Below are 21,134 nucleotides of genomic sequence, written 5' to 3'. Positions count from 1 at the left end.
TTGGGGACACTCACTTGGCAGCCAAATAATCAGATCCGGCATGGATTTTCCATAAAACCATAACAGTCCATGCGGTTTATTCAGGCATCATAAACCCACGGCAGCAACATAAAGTTCATATCCATAGCATAACGTTCATGACAGAGCTTCCCTCTGTTATCCCTGTGGTCACACAAGTTATGCAATGTCCAGCACACAGGCTCTTCAGCTTCACAGGTATCTCACCCTGTCAGGGTTACCTCATGGTTGCTTCAGACTCCAGACGTTCATTCCCTCCCCTGGGAACTCTCAGATACTGGCAGCCATTACACACAGCCACTTCATGTGCTGTCAGGCAGGAAGCCCCTTCTCCCAGCGGGACCTTCCACAACAGACCAACCGGGTCCAAGCATTAACTCCATGTGACCTAACCTGGCCACCTTATATGGTCCGTAGCCAGGCCCACCGGGTCACATGGCTATGACCTCATCACAGGTCCTTCACACACTCATATACACTTTACTATGGCATTCTGAAACACACCCCTGACACATTGGAACGAAAGATCAGCTCTGCTGATCAGCACATAAGCAAGCCTTCATGTCAAGGCCACCCACCTTGAGATACATTACGATCATTCAGCATCCTACTCCTATCAGGACACTGGAAATTCTTATACGCCTGTCCTGGGACACCCGCACAGCGCCCCCTAGCGGACACAGTGGTCACTACACCACAACATCCACAACTCTTCTGAACGGCTCAGAAATTTCCTTTGTTTGTTACATGTAACACTTCCACAAAAGTGTTATAAAAGATCAGACTTTGATAAATCCCCATTCTTTAAGTAAAACTGGTCACCCACTCACACCTGATTATCGTCCCATTGATTAAAAACACCTGACTCTAATTTCATCTTTAAATTATCTGCCAATCCTAAAGGTTCACGCACTTTTGCCATTCACAAACATGTGATGTATTGTTTTCCCCATTTAGAAAATGACAAAGTCTAATATTTTTTTTACTTGTCCGTTTGATTTGGTTCTTTATCAACTTTTAGGACTTGTGTGAAAATCTGATGTAGTTTTAGATCCTGGTCCCAATGATCCTGAACCCAATGATCCTGGACCCAATGATCCTGGACCCAATGATCCTGGTCTCAATGATCCAGGACCCAATGATCCTGGTCTCAATGATCCTGGACCCAATGATCCTGAACCCAATGATCCTGAACCCAATGATCCTGGTCTCAATGATCCTGAACCCAATGATCCTGAACCCAATGATCCTGAACCCAATGATCCTGGTCTCAATGATCCTGAACCCAATGATCCTGGTCTCAATGATCCTGAACCCAATGATCCTGAACCCAATGATCCTGGACCCAATGATCCTGAACCCAATGATCCTGAACCCAATGATCCTGGTCTCAATGATCCTGAACCCAATGATCCTGAACCCAATGATCCTGAACCCAATGATCCTGGTCTCAATGATCCTGGACCCAATGATCCTGAACCCAATGATCCTGAACCCAATGATCCTGGTCTCAATGATCCTGAACCCAATGATCCTGAACCCAATGATCCTGAACCCAATGATCCTGAACCCAATGATCCTGGTCTCAATGATCCTGAACCCAATGATCCTGGTCTCAATGATCCTGAACCCAATGATCCTGGTCTCAATGATCCTGGACCCAATGATCCTGAACCCAATGATCCTGAACCCAATGATCCTGAACCCAATGATCCTGGTCTCAATGATCCTGAACCCAATGATCCTGAACCCAATGATCCTGAACCCAATGAACCTGGTCTCAATGATCCTGGACCCAATGATCCTGGTCTCAATGATCCTGGACCCAATGATCCTGGTCTCAATGATCCTGGACCCAATGATCCTGGTCTCAATGATCCTGGACCCAATGATCCTGGTCTCAATAATCCTGGACCCAATGATCCTGGTCTCAATGATCCTGGACCCAATGATCCTGAACCCAATGATCCTGGTCCCAATGATCATGTACCCGATCTTGCAGGATAAAACATTGATACCTTCTATAAAGAAAATTAAAAAATATTAACACAAGGTCTCACCTCGAACCTTCCCCAATGTCAGAGACTTAATGGCTCTGAAGTAAACGTCTGATGAGAAGTTTTGCTTTTTCTTAATTGTCTTGTCAATCTACAATAAAAAATGACATCTTAGGTTTGAGCAGCAATGACTTCTCTTTCTCTTTGTTTTTAGAGCTTTATTCTATCTCAAGGCCTAGTTCATTATTGCATTTGTACTCTTTTTGTTTCATTGTTCCAGTTTTCAGGCTGTTCCTTTGTGTGTTTTGCACTAAATTCTTCTTTTAAGTTGCGCCTATTTTTTTTTTTTTTAAATGGCTTTTTAAAGTTTTGCATTAAATTCATGATCATGTGTGCATCATTTTGAAGAATTTGGTGCAATAAATGGCAAAGAGTACAACAAGATAAGAAATGTGACTTAAAAAAAACCCCATGATGAATCAGGAATTCAGTCTTTAGTTTTTCCTTCATAGGGTTTGCAGCGTATAATCTGCAGTCCTGCCATTCACACCTACAGTATAAACTACAGATGATCGAATCTTCTGAAATTCGAACTTGCCAGGTTCGGTTAATTTTTCCTGAGCGCTCTATTCGTGGCGGATACTCTAATTGCTCTTACAAGATGTGTGTAACGCTCTGAGGGCTCCTAGGACCGTATCTAACTCCTTTCCATACTTTAAATGAAAAACCAGTTTTAGTAATGTCAATGCGAACTCATAGTAGAAACAGATTATCTAAAACATTTACAGTATAATACTTTCAATAACACCGTGAACTGGCATACTTTTTAGGTTTTTAAAATTAAAAAATGGACAATAAATGATCATTTTTAGCCATTTATGACCAGGCATATCATTTTGTGCAGAACACTGACACAAACTGACAGTGTCGCTGTCAGAGGTAACATCCTGATATAACATGTAATAAGACAAATATTCCACAATGCCCTCATCTTCTTCCCCACTAATACACTTGCATAAGCAATCAAGGTCAAATGTGGCAAATGTACTTGCCGGAGGGCTGATGCCACTGGTTGTGGTGCTTCTGCTGCTACTAGCGACTCCCACATTTTTTGTAGCTTTTTTTCTCTTACACCACACTTTCCATTTGTCTTTGCCACTTTTTCTGTTACCACAGAATGTGTACATTATAATGAACTTTTAACAAACTTTCATCCCAAATGATGTAACTCTTGCTAAAAAAGACATATTAAATACTAGATAGGAAGGTCCATGTACAGAAAGCAAAATGTGCAAGAAGGCTGGAGTTAGATGTGGCAAGAACAATTGTCAACTAAGACTAGTAAACCAGGAGTGCAAATACTGACATGAACAGATACATGTCTTGATCGTTGTTTTTCTTTATATACTAAAAAAAAAAAAAAAAACAGCCACCGCCATCCCAAAATTACAAATCTAGAAATGGCAAGTAGGCAAATGTCCAAAAAGTCAGACAGGTTTCTTTATTGGTGTGATGTGTATGGACGTAAATTTGACTAGTAAAACAAAAGTGCAAATAAATACTTTTTAGTGACATACACATTTGTATGGTAGGCAGTGGCAAATAAATGTCAAGATTTGGGAACATTTTGTTTTGCATTTTTAATAATCAATTATTCCTCTCAGTTCTAAAAAGGATTGCAAAAGAAATGCAAAAATTCCTTCTAACAAGCAAGAAACAGTTCAGATATTTTTTTTACACAAAAACTATTGTGCTGTCTTGCTTCTGCTTTCCACTACATTAAGGCAGAATAAAATGTGTAATTCTAATGCAGCAAGACAGATGCAGCTCCACTATGTCACTGATCAATAACAATGAGTCTGGCGCTGCTCCTAGCACCTCTCCAATCTCTCACCCTAGGAAATGAATCCATGTATTAGTCCTAGAATGCTACTTTCAACTTCTTCATTGCTGCAGTTACATAGCTGCAGAATTTATCCATTGTTTTATGCCTTTCTCATCCTATCTCTATTGCTGAATAGTGACGTCATCTCACCATACTGAATCAAGCTAAAATGGCTGCTGCAATCCCTGCCTCGGCTTTTATATGGGCTCCAATAAATTTCCTGATTGGCTGCACTATACCATGTGATGTGATAGCTGAAGGTATTATGAGACAAGTTACAACCCATGCAGATGGACCTATATTCACGTCAGCCTTGTGTGTTTTTTTTGGGGCGTTTTGTGCAACTCAAATTCATTCGATCATCTCAAGTATAAACGTCTCTAAGAAAGTGTTTAAGTTTCGTTAAATAATATTATGCTATTTCTTTGCCAACAGTGAAGATAATTTGCTTATTACACATTTCCAGTAAGAATTCCTTTGGTTCTAGGCACACAGTGAATAATGTGCGAGGCGCTACTGGATGATCTGGATTATTAGACGGTTATACAAAAATATAGAAAATGGCACAAAAGAAAGTATTTCTGTCTAATCAGAAGAGTCGTCTCATGTTCTTCAGACAAAGGCACTAGTGAACGGTTACTATACCTGTATGGTTAATTCACGTCCTTCTCTGATGATCTTCACCTGGTGAAGTCTTCGATTGTTCAGTCTCGCAGAGTCTACAGTGAAAGCAAAAGATCCCTCTCTGCTGAATTTGTATTTAACTTGTAAACTTCCTGGAAAACAAAAGAAATTTATGAGACTCCTAGGAAAATAATACATACTGAATCCACCAGCAGAATAGTGAGTGCAGCTCTGGAGTATAATACAGGATGTAACTCAGGATCAGTAATGTAATGTATGTACACAGTGACTGCACCAGCAGAATAGTGAGTGCAGCTCTGGGGTATAATACAATATGTAACTCAGGATCAGTAATGTAATGTATGTACACAGTGACTGCACCTGCAGAATAGTGAGTGCAGCTCTGGGGTATAATACAGGATGTAACTCAGGATCAGTAATGTAATGTATGTACACAGTGACTGCACCAGCAGAATAGTGAGTGCAGCTCTGGGGTATAATATAGGATGCAACTCAGGATCAGTAATGTAATGTATGTACACAGTGACTGCACCAGCAGAATAGTGAGTGCAGCTCTGGGGTATAACACAGGATGTAACTCAGTGACTCCACCAGCAGAATAGTGAGTGCAGCTCCGGAGGATAATACAGGATGCAACTCAGGATCAGTAATGTAATGTATGTACACAGTGACTGCACCAGCAAAATAGTGAGTGCAGCTCTGGGGTATAATAATGGAGGCGAGTCAGGTTCAGGATAAGTAATGTAATGTAAGTATGGCGCTGACTCATTTTATAATTATGTGATGTCTCTGGCTCCGGTCTCCTCAGTGCTTCGCGTTGCTGGCGCTCAGATAGCACATTATTACTAGACCTTATTTGTAAAGTCACCTATGTGACGATGTAACTCTCCGATCTGTGAATGAAGCTCTGGAGGTCACCAGTTTCTTCTCCTTCTTGCATATTAGTAGAATTCCATACATGAGTGCAGAGACGATCCTGGGATCTATAATGGACAGTTATTAGTTGGATTGCACTTTTTGGATGTTTTCTGTCCACATTTGCTGTATTTGGGGAGCTGTCATTGGTGATCCAGTCATCTCTTTTGTGAGGCTTAAATATAGAAATGAAGTAATTTTCATTTATTTTGTTTTTTCATCAGCGCCTTTGAGGAAGAAACAGAATACAGGAAAATGTTTCATATTCTGAGATTTACTGCAGATTGAATTTTTGCAATGTGATTTACATGTGCGGGTCGTATTTCTCCGTAATTACATGTCTGCTGGTGATTTACGTTCTCCGGTGATTTCCATGTGTGACGATCAATCATTGGATCATAGTACCGCCATGATGTAATTATCCGGTTACTGTATCGCCGTATTCGCTCCCGTCCTTATTGCTGCAGTTAAATCACCGCTTGTCTCATTTGCCTCGGCTGCGTGCAGACGGGCGTCCAAAAACGCCCAATAAAGAGAGGTTTTTGGGTTATTTTTGAGATTTTAATGTTTCCTAATTAATTTAGATCTGAGCCGGTCGTATTTACCACATGAGGTCTCCGCGATGTAACGATGGTTTACAGTTTGCGGGAAATTCGCTCATAAATTACTTGGCTCATTCTATTATTTGTTCCTGTTGGCTTTAGTTTACATTTACTTACCATTGGCAGAATTTCGGGTTTCCACATCACACCTCTGTGTGGCCGTCACCAACATGAGATCCCATCTTCTGGAGAGCACCGTGCCCACAGGAGTCATCACGTCTCCCGGGCTCTTTTCTCCACCTGTAGTGCAGGCCATGCGGTCTATAGACAGACCCTAATGACCAATGCCCCATACTCACCGCATTTGTACATCTTTGATCATATATTTGGCATCCATACTGTTGCATCCCTTCTTTGCAGTATACTATTATTTTTTTCAAAAAGGACACAATGAGCCATAAGTCCCGTGTTCATGACCCATGGACCATTAATCAAGACACCTTAAGGACACAACCGGGCTTACGGGCCCTGCATTCTTATACCATTCAGCTCCTTACAGTGACGAATCAGACACCTTTTGAACTGGTAGATCCAGATGCAGATGAAGAAATCCGCCCTCAGGTATCCGTTCTATGTACGGTGACTTCAGACAATCACCTCAAATCCCATCATTTCAGCAGGTTTTCAACCTGGAACTCGCTTGTTCGTGCCATTGCTTGTTTAATTCATGTGGCTCAGTCTCACAAGTCAGCATCACCCATCAGTCAGAAGTCTTGCAAAGGTTTGCACCACTGCAAGCACACCTTTAATGCCCCAAACCTGGAAAATGAAGTGGCATCAGTTGATGCCAAGCAGGGAGAGTTCTGCCCTCTGAATATAGGGCAACTGTTTGCATTATGTGCTGGTTTTGTTAGCACCATCTAGTGGTGATTGAATTTATAGCTGTGTCTTAATAGCTTTACAGCCTGTGTGTAATGTCACATGTGACTGGATACACTGCCTCCAGCAGGGTGAATTTCTATAACACCCGTGAACCTGGATACACCGCCTCCAGCAGGGCAAATTTAAACATAGTTAAGGTAAACACCAGGGAAACCTTTACAATGGAGGGCCCTGCAATAGGGAACGGGGACGTGGAGACCTCCTGCACTCCACTGAGTCAGTGTCCCTACACTCCTGACGATCCCTAGGCAGGTTCCGCACCTGGCGACAAGCTGGATACCTCAAATCCCTAGCTCGCCCTGCACCTATCCCTTTCTAGTGAATTGGACGGTGCAGAAACTAATCCCACCACTGCACTAATACACACACAAGGAAAGTAACAAACAGGGAAAAACACCACTTAGCTTAGCTCTGTTACTATTGCTCCCAGCAACAGAGTACGACACCAAAGCTCAGCTTCACCCCTGAAGCTCGACACCCGAATTCAGCTTCCGCCTGACGCTATTACACCAGAGCTCCCCTGAGCTGCCAGGAACTCCTCTGTAGTTCCTTCCTTCACCAGACTTGGTTGGAAATGAGCAATATCACCAACAGTGAGTGAGACCACCTGCAACTCCTTTATAGGTAGGAGCCAGGGAATCACACCTGCTTCATAATCACATGCAATAACACTAGCGGCCACTGGGGGCAACTAAACTAAAGTAACCAGAGTGCAATGACCCTAACAGCCACCGGGGTCAAAACTAGAACTAAAACAACCACAGTGCAATGACCCTAATGGCCACCGGGGGCAAAACTAACTTTAAGCAAACAGCTTAAAGGAAAAAAAAAGGTTACTTGTGCAAAATCTGTCATCATCCAACCTTGATCATGACACTGTCTTTAACAGAGTGATGCATTGCTGGATTGAAGCAATGTATTCTGGGATGAAGGAGATGCCATTTCCTTCTGTGTATAGCATAGGACGCACGTTGTTTACTTGTCCTCCTGTAACTCCCCTACTTGAGTTTGTTATCCTGGTAAAGCATATCTGGTAAGGTTAATTTCTTTTCTTGCAATGCAGTGTTACAGAGATGTTATTAGCTGTACAGCAGCCAGTGCTCAGTAGATGTAATTAGACACCTGTGTGTGTTTCTATGTAAAGTTTGCATCACACTGTATACTTCCTGTAATTGTGTTAGCTGTGTGATCATCTGCCCAATACTTACCCATGTCGTTTGTATTCTTTATAATTTTACTGCATGTTCTATACTATTCACCCATAAACAAGTTAGACTACAGAGAACAGTCTGCTTATTTTGGAAGATAGAAGGTGGTTTATGCTGTATGCTAGAGTGCGCACTGTGTCAACGTGTATGAAGGCAGACAGGTTGCATGGGCATAATCAAGGCAAATGCAAGTGATGAGAACTGTATTTTCTCCAAGCCAAGAGTATAACAGCACAGTAATTGGTAAAGAGCCCCAAACCCTCAATGCTCTTACGTTTCTATCCCTCAGTCTTTGGGTACATTCTCAGCCGCATGCACAGACAATGTTCAGCAGAAGATCCACATGGGTCACAAACAAGCTTTGCCACTTTCGGTGCCAACATGACCAAGGCTTGATGGAAAGAATTCCTCTGTAATACCTACAAGTTACAATTTCATTTTTCTAATTGATTTATACAGGACCCCATCATATTACAGAGGATTTCTGCCCCAGTCGCGCTGCATTGAGGCTCTTGTCTCTACACCGTCTTCTGCAGACATTCAAGACTCAATAGGGTAAATGAGCAAATCTTTTGAAATTTAAATTTAATAGTTTTGAATCATTTTTCCCCAAAATTTGCAGATAAACTTGCAGTAAATCTCATAACTTCAAAGTCTTCCGTGACTTTATAAAACTGCTTTTGATCTATCTAATGGAAGCATCGATTTATTAACATCCAATTGACCGCCATCTATCTGGATAAGTAAAAAGGGATGGTAAACGACAAACCTTTTAAGAACACTCTGCAATATCAGTCTTCTTAGGCTACTTGTAAAAAAATGGTCCAAAAATTATCCCTTTTTGCTTTCAAATGCCTGCCTTCCCAGTGTTATACAGGGTGCAAACGGAAGAAGCCATGACTTTTTCACACAAAGATTCCAAAATTATGGGAGCATCAAGAGACTTGTTCCAAGAGCTTTGTTCTTTGCCAGATGAATAAGACATTGCTTTTCACAAGACATCCAAAAATTACCGTATTCTTTTGTTTAGGGCGACAAAACAGGTGTGATGTTTTGAAATGAAAGAAGTTTCTCAACTAACAGAGAAAAAACAAGGGTAGTTTCTGGCACAACCAGCCGGATAAAAACTAAGTGTATTGAATCAAGTTAAAAATCCCTAAAAGTTAAAACCTCAACAGCTGGTGTCTGCGACTTTGAGTAAATTCAGCTTTAAGATGATTTGCAACAGATTGATTGGCTCATATACACTCATTAGTGATCAATATCGCCACGTGATCATATCCAATGTCTAAGAAGTGTTCACTTCTCCTCCAGGCTTTAAATAAAGACCCCAACGCGCCAACATCTCCCAGCAGTATTATACTCTACATTATTCATAGTTTTACTCCGGGGCTTGGCGGCTTTCAATAGTAACTTGGATATTCTGTGATTTTCCATGTGGCTGGAAATGGACTAGAGGCTTCTCCATCGAAGTAATCACCATCTGAACACAACACCTCACATCATTATAGGCAGGAAGATGGGAAGATCAGCCATGGGGTTTACAAGATGAATTCCTCAAGTCCCAAAACTTCAGATCCACTCGTTACTTTTCTAAATATGATTACTTTATTTTACTACTGCAGATGACTAGGAGTTTGAAATTGTCAAAAATCTGCTTAACTCCTTCACCACCTTGAGTTTTTCCGTTTTTGAGTTTCCGATTTTTGCTCCCCTTCTTCTCAGAGCCATAACTTTTTTATTTTTCTGTTTATGTGGCCATGTGAGAGCTTGTTTTTTTGCGGGACAACTTGTTATATTGAACGACACCATGCTAAAACTGACCTGCCATTATGATTCTCCATCTCATTACGAGTTTGTAGATGCCAAGCATGTGTAGTTTTTATTATTTAAGTGATGAAAAAAATCCGGAATTTCTTAAAAAGAAAAAAAAAGGCGGCATTTTCCCCTTTACGTCTCCATTTTCCATGATCTGGGGTTGGGTGACGGCTTATTTTTTGTGCACCGTGCTGATGTTTAATTGGTACAATTTTGGTGTAGATACGATATTTTGATTACCCATTATTGCATTTTAATGTTGCGGCAACTAAAAAACATAATTCTGACATTGACTTTTTTTCTCATTACGCCGCTTTCTGATCGGATTAATTATTTTTATATTTTGATAGATCGGGCGATTCAGAACACGGTGATATCAAATATGTATATATATTTTTTTTCTTTATTGTCTTATTTTGAATGGGGCGATTTGAACTTAGATTTAATTTTTTTTATATTTTTAAAAAGATTGTTTTTTACCTTTTACTTGCTTCAATAGTCTCCATGGGTGACTAGAAACTGTGATCTTTTGATCATTTGTGCTACACAGAGCAGGGATATATGTCAGGAACACCGCACTGCACTTGCTCACTGAGCCAGTGTGCGTGTCCTGAGTACAAAAACAGTGCTCAAAGATACCTGTGGAGCGGGACAGCAGCGGTGACGATGCGTGCTTCAAACTATCAGGACCTGAAGCACATGACTGCTGGGGTCGTGGCCTAAGCTCCACAGAGCTAGGAGCTTCAGGGAAACTCCTAGAAAGGTAACTACAGGACAAGTTACCAAGGGGCATAGACAGACAGAAACCAGATCAAGCTGAGGTCAAAGCATGAGATAGCAGGACAGTACCAAAGGGTTAGACAGAATGGATAGTCAGGACGTAGCAATAGATCAGAAAACCAGAACGGGCAATAGACGGTACAATAGGGGCAAACGGTAGTGGAGTAACAACAGCCAAGCCAGGAGGTCAGAACAGGAGAAGACAATACTACCAAAGCGAGAGACGGAGTACAGAGTGAGGGAACAGACCGGGTCATACATGGGAATCAAACAAGCAATGCAGAGTACACGCACACCAGGGGGTCAGACACACAATCAGAACAACAGTATACAGTGGGGAAAAAAAGTATTTAGTCAGTCAGCAATAATGCAAGTTCCACCACTTAAAAAGATGAGAGGCGTCTGTAATTTACATCATAGGTAGACCTCAACTATGGGAGACAAACTGAGAAAAAAAAATCCAGAAAATCACATTGTCTGATTTTTTTTCATTTTATTTGCATATTATGGTGGAAAATAAGTATTTGGTCAGAAACAAGCAATCAAGATTTCTGGCTCTCACAGACCTGTAACTTCTTCTTTAAGAGTCTCCTCTTTCCTCCACTCATTACCTGTAGTAATGGCACCTGTTTAAACTTGTTATCAGTATAAAAAGACACCTGTGCACACCCTCAAACAGTCTGACTCCAAACTCCACTATGGTGAAGACCAAAGAGCTGTCAAAGGACACCAGAAACAAAATTGTAGCCCTGCACCAGGCTGGGAAGACTGAATCTGCAATAGCCAACCAGCTTGGAGTGAAGAAATCAACTGTGGGAGCAATAATTATAAAATGGAAGACATACAAGACCACTGATAATCTCCCTCGATCTGGTGCTCCACGCAAAATCCCACCCCGTGGGGTCAGAATGATCACAAGAACGGTGAGCAAAAATCCCAGAACCACGCGGGGGGACCTAGTGAATGAACTGCAGAGAGCTGGGACCAATGTAACAAGGCCTACCATAAGTAACACACTACGCCACCATGGACTCAGATCCTGCAGTGCCAGACGTGTCCCACTGCTTAAGCCTGTACATGTCCGGGCCCGTCTGAAGTTTGCTAGAGAGCATTTGGATGATCCAGAGGAGTTTTGGGAGAATGTCCAATGGTCTGATGAAACCAAACTGGAACTGTTTGGTAGAAACACAACTTGTCGTGTTTGGAGGAAAAAGAATACTGAGTTGCATCCATCAAACACCATACCTACTGTAAAGCATGGTGGTGGAAACATCATGCTTTGGGGCTGTTTCTCTGCAAAGGGGCCAGGACGACTGATCGGGGTACATGAAAGAATGAATGGGGCCATGTATCGTGAGATTTTGAGTGCAAACCTCCTTCCATCAGCAAGGGCATTGAAGATGAAACGTGGCTGGGTCTTTCAACATGACAATGATCCAAAGCACACCGCCAGGGCAACGAAGGAGTGGCTTCGTAAGAAGCATTTCAAGGTCCTGGAGTGGCCTAGCCAGTCTCCAGATCTCAACCCTATAGAAAACCTTTGGAGGGAGTTGAAAGTCCATGTTGCCAAGCGAAAAGCCAAAAACATCACTGCTCTAGAGGAGATCTGCATGGAGGAATGGGCCAACATACCAACAACAGTTTGTGGCAACCTTGTGAAGACTTACAGAAAACGTTTGACCTCTGTCATTGCCAACAAAGGATATATCACAAAGTATTGAGATGAAATTTTGTTTCTGACCAAATACTTATTTTCCACCATAATATGCAAATAAAATGAAAAAAAAACAGACAATGTGATTTTCTGGATTTTTTTTTCTCAGTTTGTCTCCCATAGTTGAGGTCTACCTATGATGTAAATTACAGACGCCTCTCATCTTTTTAAGTGGTGGAACTTGCACTATTGCTGACTGACTAAATACTTTTTTTCCCCACTGTAGCTGACAGAGAATGCTAGTCTGGAGTGAGTATAAATACCCCTCCCAGATCCAAAGAGAGGCTGGCAAAAGTTAACCCTGTGAGAACAGGACATTAACCATGTCCTAACCATGACTCTATATATATATATATATATATATATATATATATATATATATATATATATATATATATATATATATATATACACACACACACACACAGTATATATATATATTTGCCTTAAATTGACCGTCATCCACTTCCGTCTGGATGTTTCCGAATCCCACCGTGCCGACCGCCATATTGAAATGGGTATTTCAATATGGCACCCGCTGGTGGTACCAGACCCTTCCACAGTATCACCAGTGGGACACCGCCAGGACCCCCCCGCCAGACACGCCGCTGCCTGCCCACCCACCTCCATCACAGCTGGCAGGAAAGACCGCCGCTGCCTGCCCACCATGTACATACACACACAGGTACATACGTACGTACACACACACTCGTACGTACACACACACACACACACACGAGCGTACTCACATACACACGCGTACACACACACACACACATCTCCAGTACAGGCCACAAACCACCCTCTTTCCTGCCATGCTGTGACTGAACGGAGATGGGTGGGCAGGCAGCTGTGGGACACAAACACACACACACACACACATGTACGTACACACACACACCCCACACAGATCGACTCACTCAGCTTCACACAGAGGTAAGCATAGGTACACTGTCTCTTTAAATCTTCCGTTGCTTTATTAGACATGTGGCATAAACCAACATGAAATGAAACTACAGCCATTTGTGCACAAACAAGAAAAGCAAAACTAAATGGAATACAGTCTCTGCATCTGCGGGGATCCACCCGCTCAGGATAACCACTCACTGGTTCAGTTCTTCCTTCTCAGGACACAAAACACTGGAGTTCCTTTCTCCTGCCCTACTGAACACTGCATGCATCTGGAGGCTGATTATTTAACCCCCAAACCACATCCTTGGGTAGAGCCAAGATGGTCAACCTCCCACCTGCTCTATTGTTGTCCACAAAAATCCAGCTCTTAAAATGGCCATTTAACCTCTCTACACAGTGTTCTGGAGGAAACTTCTGAGTTTTAATTCACTGAAGCTAATAGCCTCAGTGAAACGTATCTCCATTCCAGCTCTTTGCCAGTGACTGTCACATCTCTTCCCCTTTCTGCCCAAAGTCGGGGGTTGTGGCACCTTTACTCACTAAGCAGTGAAGTCTGGATAGGGCATCTGCTTTACCAATGTAACTTCTCTGGCCTGTGCTCGACATGGAAGCTGAAGTCCTGGAGCACCAGAAACCACCTAGTCCAGGAATTCTTCCTGTTTCTTTCCCTCATCCATCTCAGGGGCGCATGGTCTGACACTAACATGAAATTCCGGACTAACAGGTAGTACCTCAGTGTGTCAATCGCCCAGCACTCTTTCTCTATGGTGGCATAGTTCTTTTCACAGGAGGAGAGTTTTCCTACTCAGGTATAAGACTGGATGTTTGTCCCCATCTACTACCTGTAACAACACAGCTCTCAACCTGACCTCAGAGGCGTCCATTTGGACTAAGTACTCTTTTGTGAAGTCAGGTGCAACCAAGACCAGTTGTTTCCATAGGGAAAGCTTCAACTCCTGTAATGCCATCTCAGCTTCGGAGGACCACTTGGCCATCAACATCTTTGTACCTTAAGAAGGTCAGAGGGGCGGATATCATGGCGAAATTTGGGATAAATCACAGATAGTATCCTACAATTGTCAGAAAGGCCCGAACTTGCTCCTTGGAGACCGGGGCGGCCATTTTTGGATTGCATCCACCTTATTTATTTGTGGCTTTATTTTGCCCTCCTGATGACATAGACCAAGTATGCATTTTGCTTCTTCCGTACCCATGGTACACTTCTTTGGGTTTATGGTAAACCCTGCCTTCCTCAGTGCATTTAGTACCGCCTGGACCTTCTCCAAGTGACTTAACCAATCCGGGCTGAAGATCACGATGTCATCTAGATAAGCTGTGGTGTACTTTCTGTGAGAGGATAGGAACCGGTGCATGGCCCTCTAGAAGGTGGCTGGGGTTCCCTGCAGATCGAACGGAATCCTGGTGTATTGAAAGCACCCATCAGGTGTACAGAAGGCTGTCTTCTCCTTGCCATTTAGGGACAGGAGAATTTGACAGTACCCTTTTGTTAGGTCCAGGGTGGTGATATAGCTGGCTGACCCTAGACTTTCAATGAGCTCACTCACCTGGAGCATCGGATATGAGTAGAACTTGAACACCTTGTTTAGCTTCCTGTAGTCATTATGGAAACTTCATTCTCCGTCTAGTTTTGGCACAAGGACAATGGAGCTGAACCAGCCGTTATTTGACTCCCAGGCTCAACATTCTCCTCCTTGGAGATCACCTTGCGGCAGGCTTCAGGAATCCGATATGGCTTTTGATTCACCCTCACATGCGGTTCAGTCAGTATTTCATTCTCCATAAATTGCATACAACCTGGCAATTCTGAAAACAGGTCCGGCTTCCGCTGAAGCAGCATGGCACTGTTGCTTCTGGTCCGGTAACAGTGACTCTGCCACTGTGACACCCTCGACCCTGGCTTCAGGGTTGGCCCCCAGGTTCCCTGTCTCGCCATGGTTTGAGCAGGATAACATGGTAGACCTGGTACGGCTTTCATCTCCCTGGTTGATGGACTGTGTAGTTGACATCACTCAACTGTTTGACCATCTCATATGGCCCTTGCCATTTGGCCAGGAACTTATTTTCCACTGTGGGGATCATCACCAGTACCCGGTCTCTAGGGCAAAACTGTCTTAGTCTTGCTGTCCGATTGTAGACCCTTGTCTAGGATTCTTATGCTTGAAGTAGGCTCTTTCACAATCGGCATCACCTTTGTGATCCGCTTGTGCATCTGTGCCATATGCTCGATGATTCTCCGGTAGGGTGTAACCTCTGCTTCCTAGGTCAGAGGAGTTTATCAGGGATACATCCTCGGGATAACGTGTTGGATATTCCATCACTACTAGGATGTATTGGTGCACTTTGGCGTACTTAACTAGGGGCCCTATAAGGTCCATGGTAATCCGGACAAATACGACCTCTATAATGGGCAACGACACTTGGGGACTTCAGAAGCGGGATACGGGAGCAGTTAGGTGACTAGTAGGGCAGGCCTGGCAGTAGTTCACAATCTCTTTGTGACACCCAGGTGAGTAGAACCTCTGAAGGAACCGTTCTTGAGTTTTGTCTACTCCCAGATGCTCACCCAAGACATGAGAATGGGCCAGATCTAATACCCTACACCTACAGGGACCCGGTATTAACAACAGCTCTACCACTTCTTTTCTAAGCTTAGTGCCTGATATAACAGCTCCTCACTTACAGCAAAATGTGGAAACCTGGTGTCAGCCCTCGGCTCTTGGGCAACCCCATTTATCACGGTCACATTGTCAAATGACCCTTTTAGATTAAGATCTCGCATTTGAGCAGTCCCTAAGTTTCCCTCAGAAACCCCCGGTTTCAGGAATCTTGGCCTCACTGGTCACCGTCTCATCCTCGTCACCAGCCAGGACACACAAGGTGAACTCATCTCACCTCTGACTGCGATGGGGTTCATCATGGATGAACTGGCTCCTGTCTGAGTTCCCTGGTGTCCCCGCCTTTAGTCATAAGTCTGGGCTGAAAATCTCGGCTTATACGCGAGTATATACGGGTAATTATTTAAAAAAAATTTCGGGATGTGCCCTTTAAGAAATGGAATAATGTGTTGACACAATGTATCAGAGGTAAAACACAAATAACCAAATAACTGGCTCACTCTGCAGTGTTGTATTAGTCCAGCTCAGCAAAAGATAATAACATTTTTTTAGCGCATAGTTGCAACTCAGATTTAAAAGTCTTGGATTTCTTAGAGCCGTTGAATAAAACTTTGTCTTTTTCCAAAATAAATGAAATTATTTTTTTTATGTGAGATTTCATTCCTGGGGTGACAATCAAATGAAGTCGTCTCCAGCACAACAGTAATATATACTGAATAGTTTTATGGGATCTAAACAAACTAATATTGTAGCAGTCACAATTGGACTCTTGGGGGGAACATACAGCTCCCATCACTCAAACATCGGACTACTCTGCTGACACCAGGGAGAGGAAAGAGGTAAGACCCCCAGAAACAAGTTAATATTTTCTATGCTGCAAGTAAATTGGTTTCTTAGATTAGGGCCAGTAGTGGTTGTACCGGAGAGAAACTGTGAAATCAGTCCTGATTATCTGCATATTTACATAAAAGGAAAGAAACTGCACTAATCAGGGCAAAAAGTCTGAATAGAGCTCAAAACATAAGCCTGGAGACTATACAGAGCATAGCCTGGAGAGTATACAGAGCATAGCCTGGAGAGTATACAGAGCATAGCCTGGAGAGTATACAGAGCATAGCCTGGAGACTATACAGAGCATAGCCTGGAGACTATACAGAGCATAGCCTGGAGACTATACAGAGCATAGCCTGGAGACTATACAGAGCATAGCCTGGAGACTATACAGAGCATAGCCTGGAGACTATACAGAGCATAGCCTGGAGACTATACAGAGCATAGCCTGGAGACTATACAGAGCATAGCCTGGAGACTATACAGAGCATAGCCTGGAAAATATACAAAGCATAGCCTGGAGACTATACAGAGCATAGCCTGGAGACTATACAGAGCATAGCCTGGAGACTATACAGAGCATAGCCTGGATACTATACAGAGCATAGCCTGGAGACTATACAGAGCATAGCCTGGAGACTATACAGAGCATAGCCTGGAGACTATACAGAGCATAGCCTGGAAAATATACAAAGCATAGCCTGGAGACTATACAGAGCATAGCCTGGAGACTATACAGAGCATAGCCTGGAGACTATACAGAGCATAGCCTGGAGACTATACAGAGCATAGCCTGGAGACTATACAGAGCATAGCCTGGAAAATATACAAAGCATAGCCTGGAGACTATACAGAGCATAGCCTGGAGACTATACAGAGCATAGCCTGGAGACTATACAGAGCATAGCCTGGATACTATACAGAGCATAGCCTGGAGACTATACAGAGCATAGCCTGGAGACTATACAGAGCATAGCCTGGAAAATATACAAAGCATAGCCTGGAGTGTATACAAAGCATAGCCTGGAGGATATACAAAGCATAGCCTGGAGTATATACACAGAGCATAGCCTGGAGAATATACAAAGCATAGCCTGGAGAATATACAAAGCATAGCCTGAAGAAAATATAAAGCATAGCCTGGAGTGTATACAAAGCATAGCCTGGAGAGTATACAAAGCATAGCCTGGAGTGTATACACAGAGCATAGCCTGGAGAATATACAAAGCATAGCCTGGAGTGTATACAAAGCATAGCCTGGAGAATATACAAAGCATAGCCTGGAGTGTATACACAGAGCATAGCCTGGAGAATATACAAAGCATAGCCTGGAGTGTATACAAAGCATAGCCTGGAGGATATACAAAGCATAGCCTGGAGTGTATACAAAGCATAGCCTGGAGAGTATACAAAGCATAGCCTGGAGAATATACAAAGCATAGCCTAGAGTGTATACAAAGCATAGCCTGGAGTATATACACAGAGCATAGCCTGGAGAATATACAAAGCATAGCCTGGAGAATATACAAAGCATAGCCTGGAGTGTATACAAAGCATAGCCTGGAGGATATACAAAGCATAGCCTGGAGTGTATACAAAGCATAGCCTGGAGTGTATACAGAGCATAGCCTGGAGTGTATACAGAGCATAGCCTGGAGTGTATACAGAGCATAGCCTGGAGTGTATACAGAGCATAGCCTGGAGAATATACAAAGCTTAGCCTGGAGTATATACAGAGCATAGCCTGGAGGATATACAAAGTATAGCCTGGAGTGTATACAGAGCATAGCCTGGAGTATAGACAAAGCATAGCCTGGAGTATAGACAAAGCATAGCCTGGAGTGTATACAGAGCATAGCCTGGAGTATATACAGAGCATAGCCTGGAGGATATACAAAGCATAGCCTGGAGTATATACAGAGCATAGCCTGGAGTATATACAGAGCATAGCCTGGAGAATATACAGAGCATAGTCTGGAAAATATACAGAGCATAGCCTGGAGTATATACAGAGCATAGCCTGGAGGATATACAAAGCATAGCCTGGAGTATATACAGAGCATAGCCTGGAGTATATACAGAGCATAGCCTGGAGAATATACAGAGCATAGCCTGGAGAATATACAGAGCATAGCCTGGAGTATGTACAGAGCATAGCCTGGAGTATATACAGAGCATAGCCTGGAGTATATACAGAGCATAGCCTGGAGTATATACAGAGCATAGCCTGGAGAATATACAGAGCATAGCCTGGAGTATGTACAGAGCATAGCCTGGAGTATGTACAGAGCATAGCCTGGAGTATATACAGAGCATAGCCTGGAGTATATACAGAGCATAGCCTGGAGTATATACAGAGCATAGCCTGGAGTATATACAGAGCATAGCCTGGAGAATATACAGAGCATAGCCTGGAGTATGTACAGAGCATAGCCTGGAGAATATACAGAGCATAGCCTGGAGTATGTACAGAGCATAGCCTGGAGTATATACAGAGCATAGCCTGGAGAATATACAGAGCATAGCCTGGAGAGTATACAGAGCATAGTCTGCAGTATATACAGAGCATAGCCTGGAGTGTATACAAAGCATAACCCAGACAGTATACAGAGCATAGTCTGGCCAGTATACAAAGCATTAAGTGGCTAATATGCATAGTCTAGCTAATATACACAGCATAGACAGGAAAATATACAAGTCATTGTGAGGCTCAGGTACAAAGCATAGAGTAACCCGTAAGATATTTGAAAATGGGTCCAGATATTACAGAAAGTCGCTACTATAAGCCCCCACTGTGTTATGCTGCGCTGTCCAGCACTGTGATAGCCATGACTTTCTGCCATGTCAATAGTAGCAATAAACCTGGCACTCAGGATAGTTTGACCATATAACAGACTTTTTGGCCATCCACAATTTAACGTTTCGGTCTATTCAGACCTTCATCAGACCAGATTGCTCGGAGGGAACTGTCAGAGAAGAGCGCTGACAAACGGCTATCTGAATCACTGTGGAAAGGCTGACATGTCATATATATTTATGGTTCCAATACTGAACTGGAATGCAGCTGGAAATCCGATACACGGTATGATAGTTTTATCATATTACTCGGAAGCAGCAGCACAAAGGGTGAGATAAACCACTTGCTAGAAAATTGAAGAAATATTGAGACATTATACACCAATACACCAGTACTGAACAGTGTAGCTGTAAATCCAGCAATGGGGTGAGATGAAACACTGGTTATAAATAGTAGCAGCATAGAAGAAATTATACAGCACTACTCAGCAGTGTAACTGCGAGTCCAGTGCTGAGGTGAAGTGAAACAGACAACAGCAGCATGGAGGACATTACACAGAAAAACTGAGCAACGTAACTGTGAAAGCAGCATGGGGTGAGATAAAATATTGGATAGAAAACAGCAACAGCATGGAGGACATTATAAAGAAATACTTAGCAAAGTGGCTGCAAATCCAGCCGTGACATAAGATGACTAATATACCAGAAATCATCAGCATGGAGGACACACAGCAAAACTGATCAGTGTAACTGTGAAGCCAGCAATCTGGTGAGCTAATCACTTATTAGTATCAACTAAACAGTGAGCATTAAACAGCAAAACTGAGCAGTGTAGCTGTGACGAGCTAAACATGTGCTACAAGGATGCAGTGCGACTCTCCCTGTCTGATAGTCCATGCTGGTTCTCCCTAGTTAACTCTCTGTACATTTAAATAGGCAGCTGTGATGCGGAAATGCGGAGCGTGGGTAGGCCATATATAAGTCCAGCAGGCAGGAGGGAGAAGTGGCTCATAAGTGGAGAAACAAGCAGATTTCTGTGATAAGACATTTTTTTTTATATTCGCCTGTACCATTGACTTATTCCAAGTTTGTTAAAACACCAGCGGCCATTTAATGGAGAAGAGGTGGGAGGCCGGCGGAGCGACAGCGGACAATGGAGAGGAGTGTGAGGCACATGTAGATTCATCCTCAACTCCGAGCCGAGATCCATGGGAGAAGACTTCCACAATGGAGAGAGAACGCTCATTAGGCTTCTGTAATCCCTGTTGTGTTCTGCTCCATACAGAATTCCACTCCTCAAACAGAACATGGACCGGACACATAGAAGCAGAGGGTGCAGAGAACCCGTTGCACCCCCGCCCTGCTGCTCGGGAGCCCCGGAGCGCCTTTTCTACATAAGAAGGTTGGATGTTACATGTTACTTCTCGGTCACGCACGATTGTTTCGCTAATGTGCAAGAAACATGAAATCGCAGCTCTGCAGCTTCATCGGTGAA

General features: G+C 43.0%; 1 protein-coding gene across 1 annotated transcript in view; it reads right to left on the bottom strand.

Moving 5' to 3' along the window:
* CNTNAP5 (contactin associated protein family member 5) overlaps positions 1-21,134 on the bottom strand; it is a 237,229-nt gene that overhangs the window by 6,527 nt on the left and 209,568 nt on the right. The window contains exons 20-21 of the mRNA XM_073545332.1: positions 4,546-4,676; positions 2,079-2,166 (exon numbers count right to left, since the gene is read on the bottom strand). Of these exons, the coding sequence (XP_073401433.1) occupies positions 2,079-2,166; positions 4,546-4,676 (219 nt within the window). The remainder of the gene's footprint in view (positions 1-2,078; positions 2,167-4,545; positions 4,677-21,134) is intronic.

Source organism: Dendrobates tinctorius, unplaced genomic scaffold, assembly GCF_039654945.1.
Source record: "Dendrobates tinctorius isolate UK_male_01 unplaced genomic scaffold, ASM3965494v1 ptg000143l, whole genome shotgun sequence".
In the NCBI taxonomy this organism is placed as follows: Eukaryota; Metazoa; Chordata; class Amphibia; order Anura; family Dendrobatidae; genus Dendrobates; species Dendrobates tinctorius.
The sequence above is the reverse complement of the archived record's forward strand: the minus strand, read 5'-3'. Positions and strand labels throughout refer to the sequence as shown.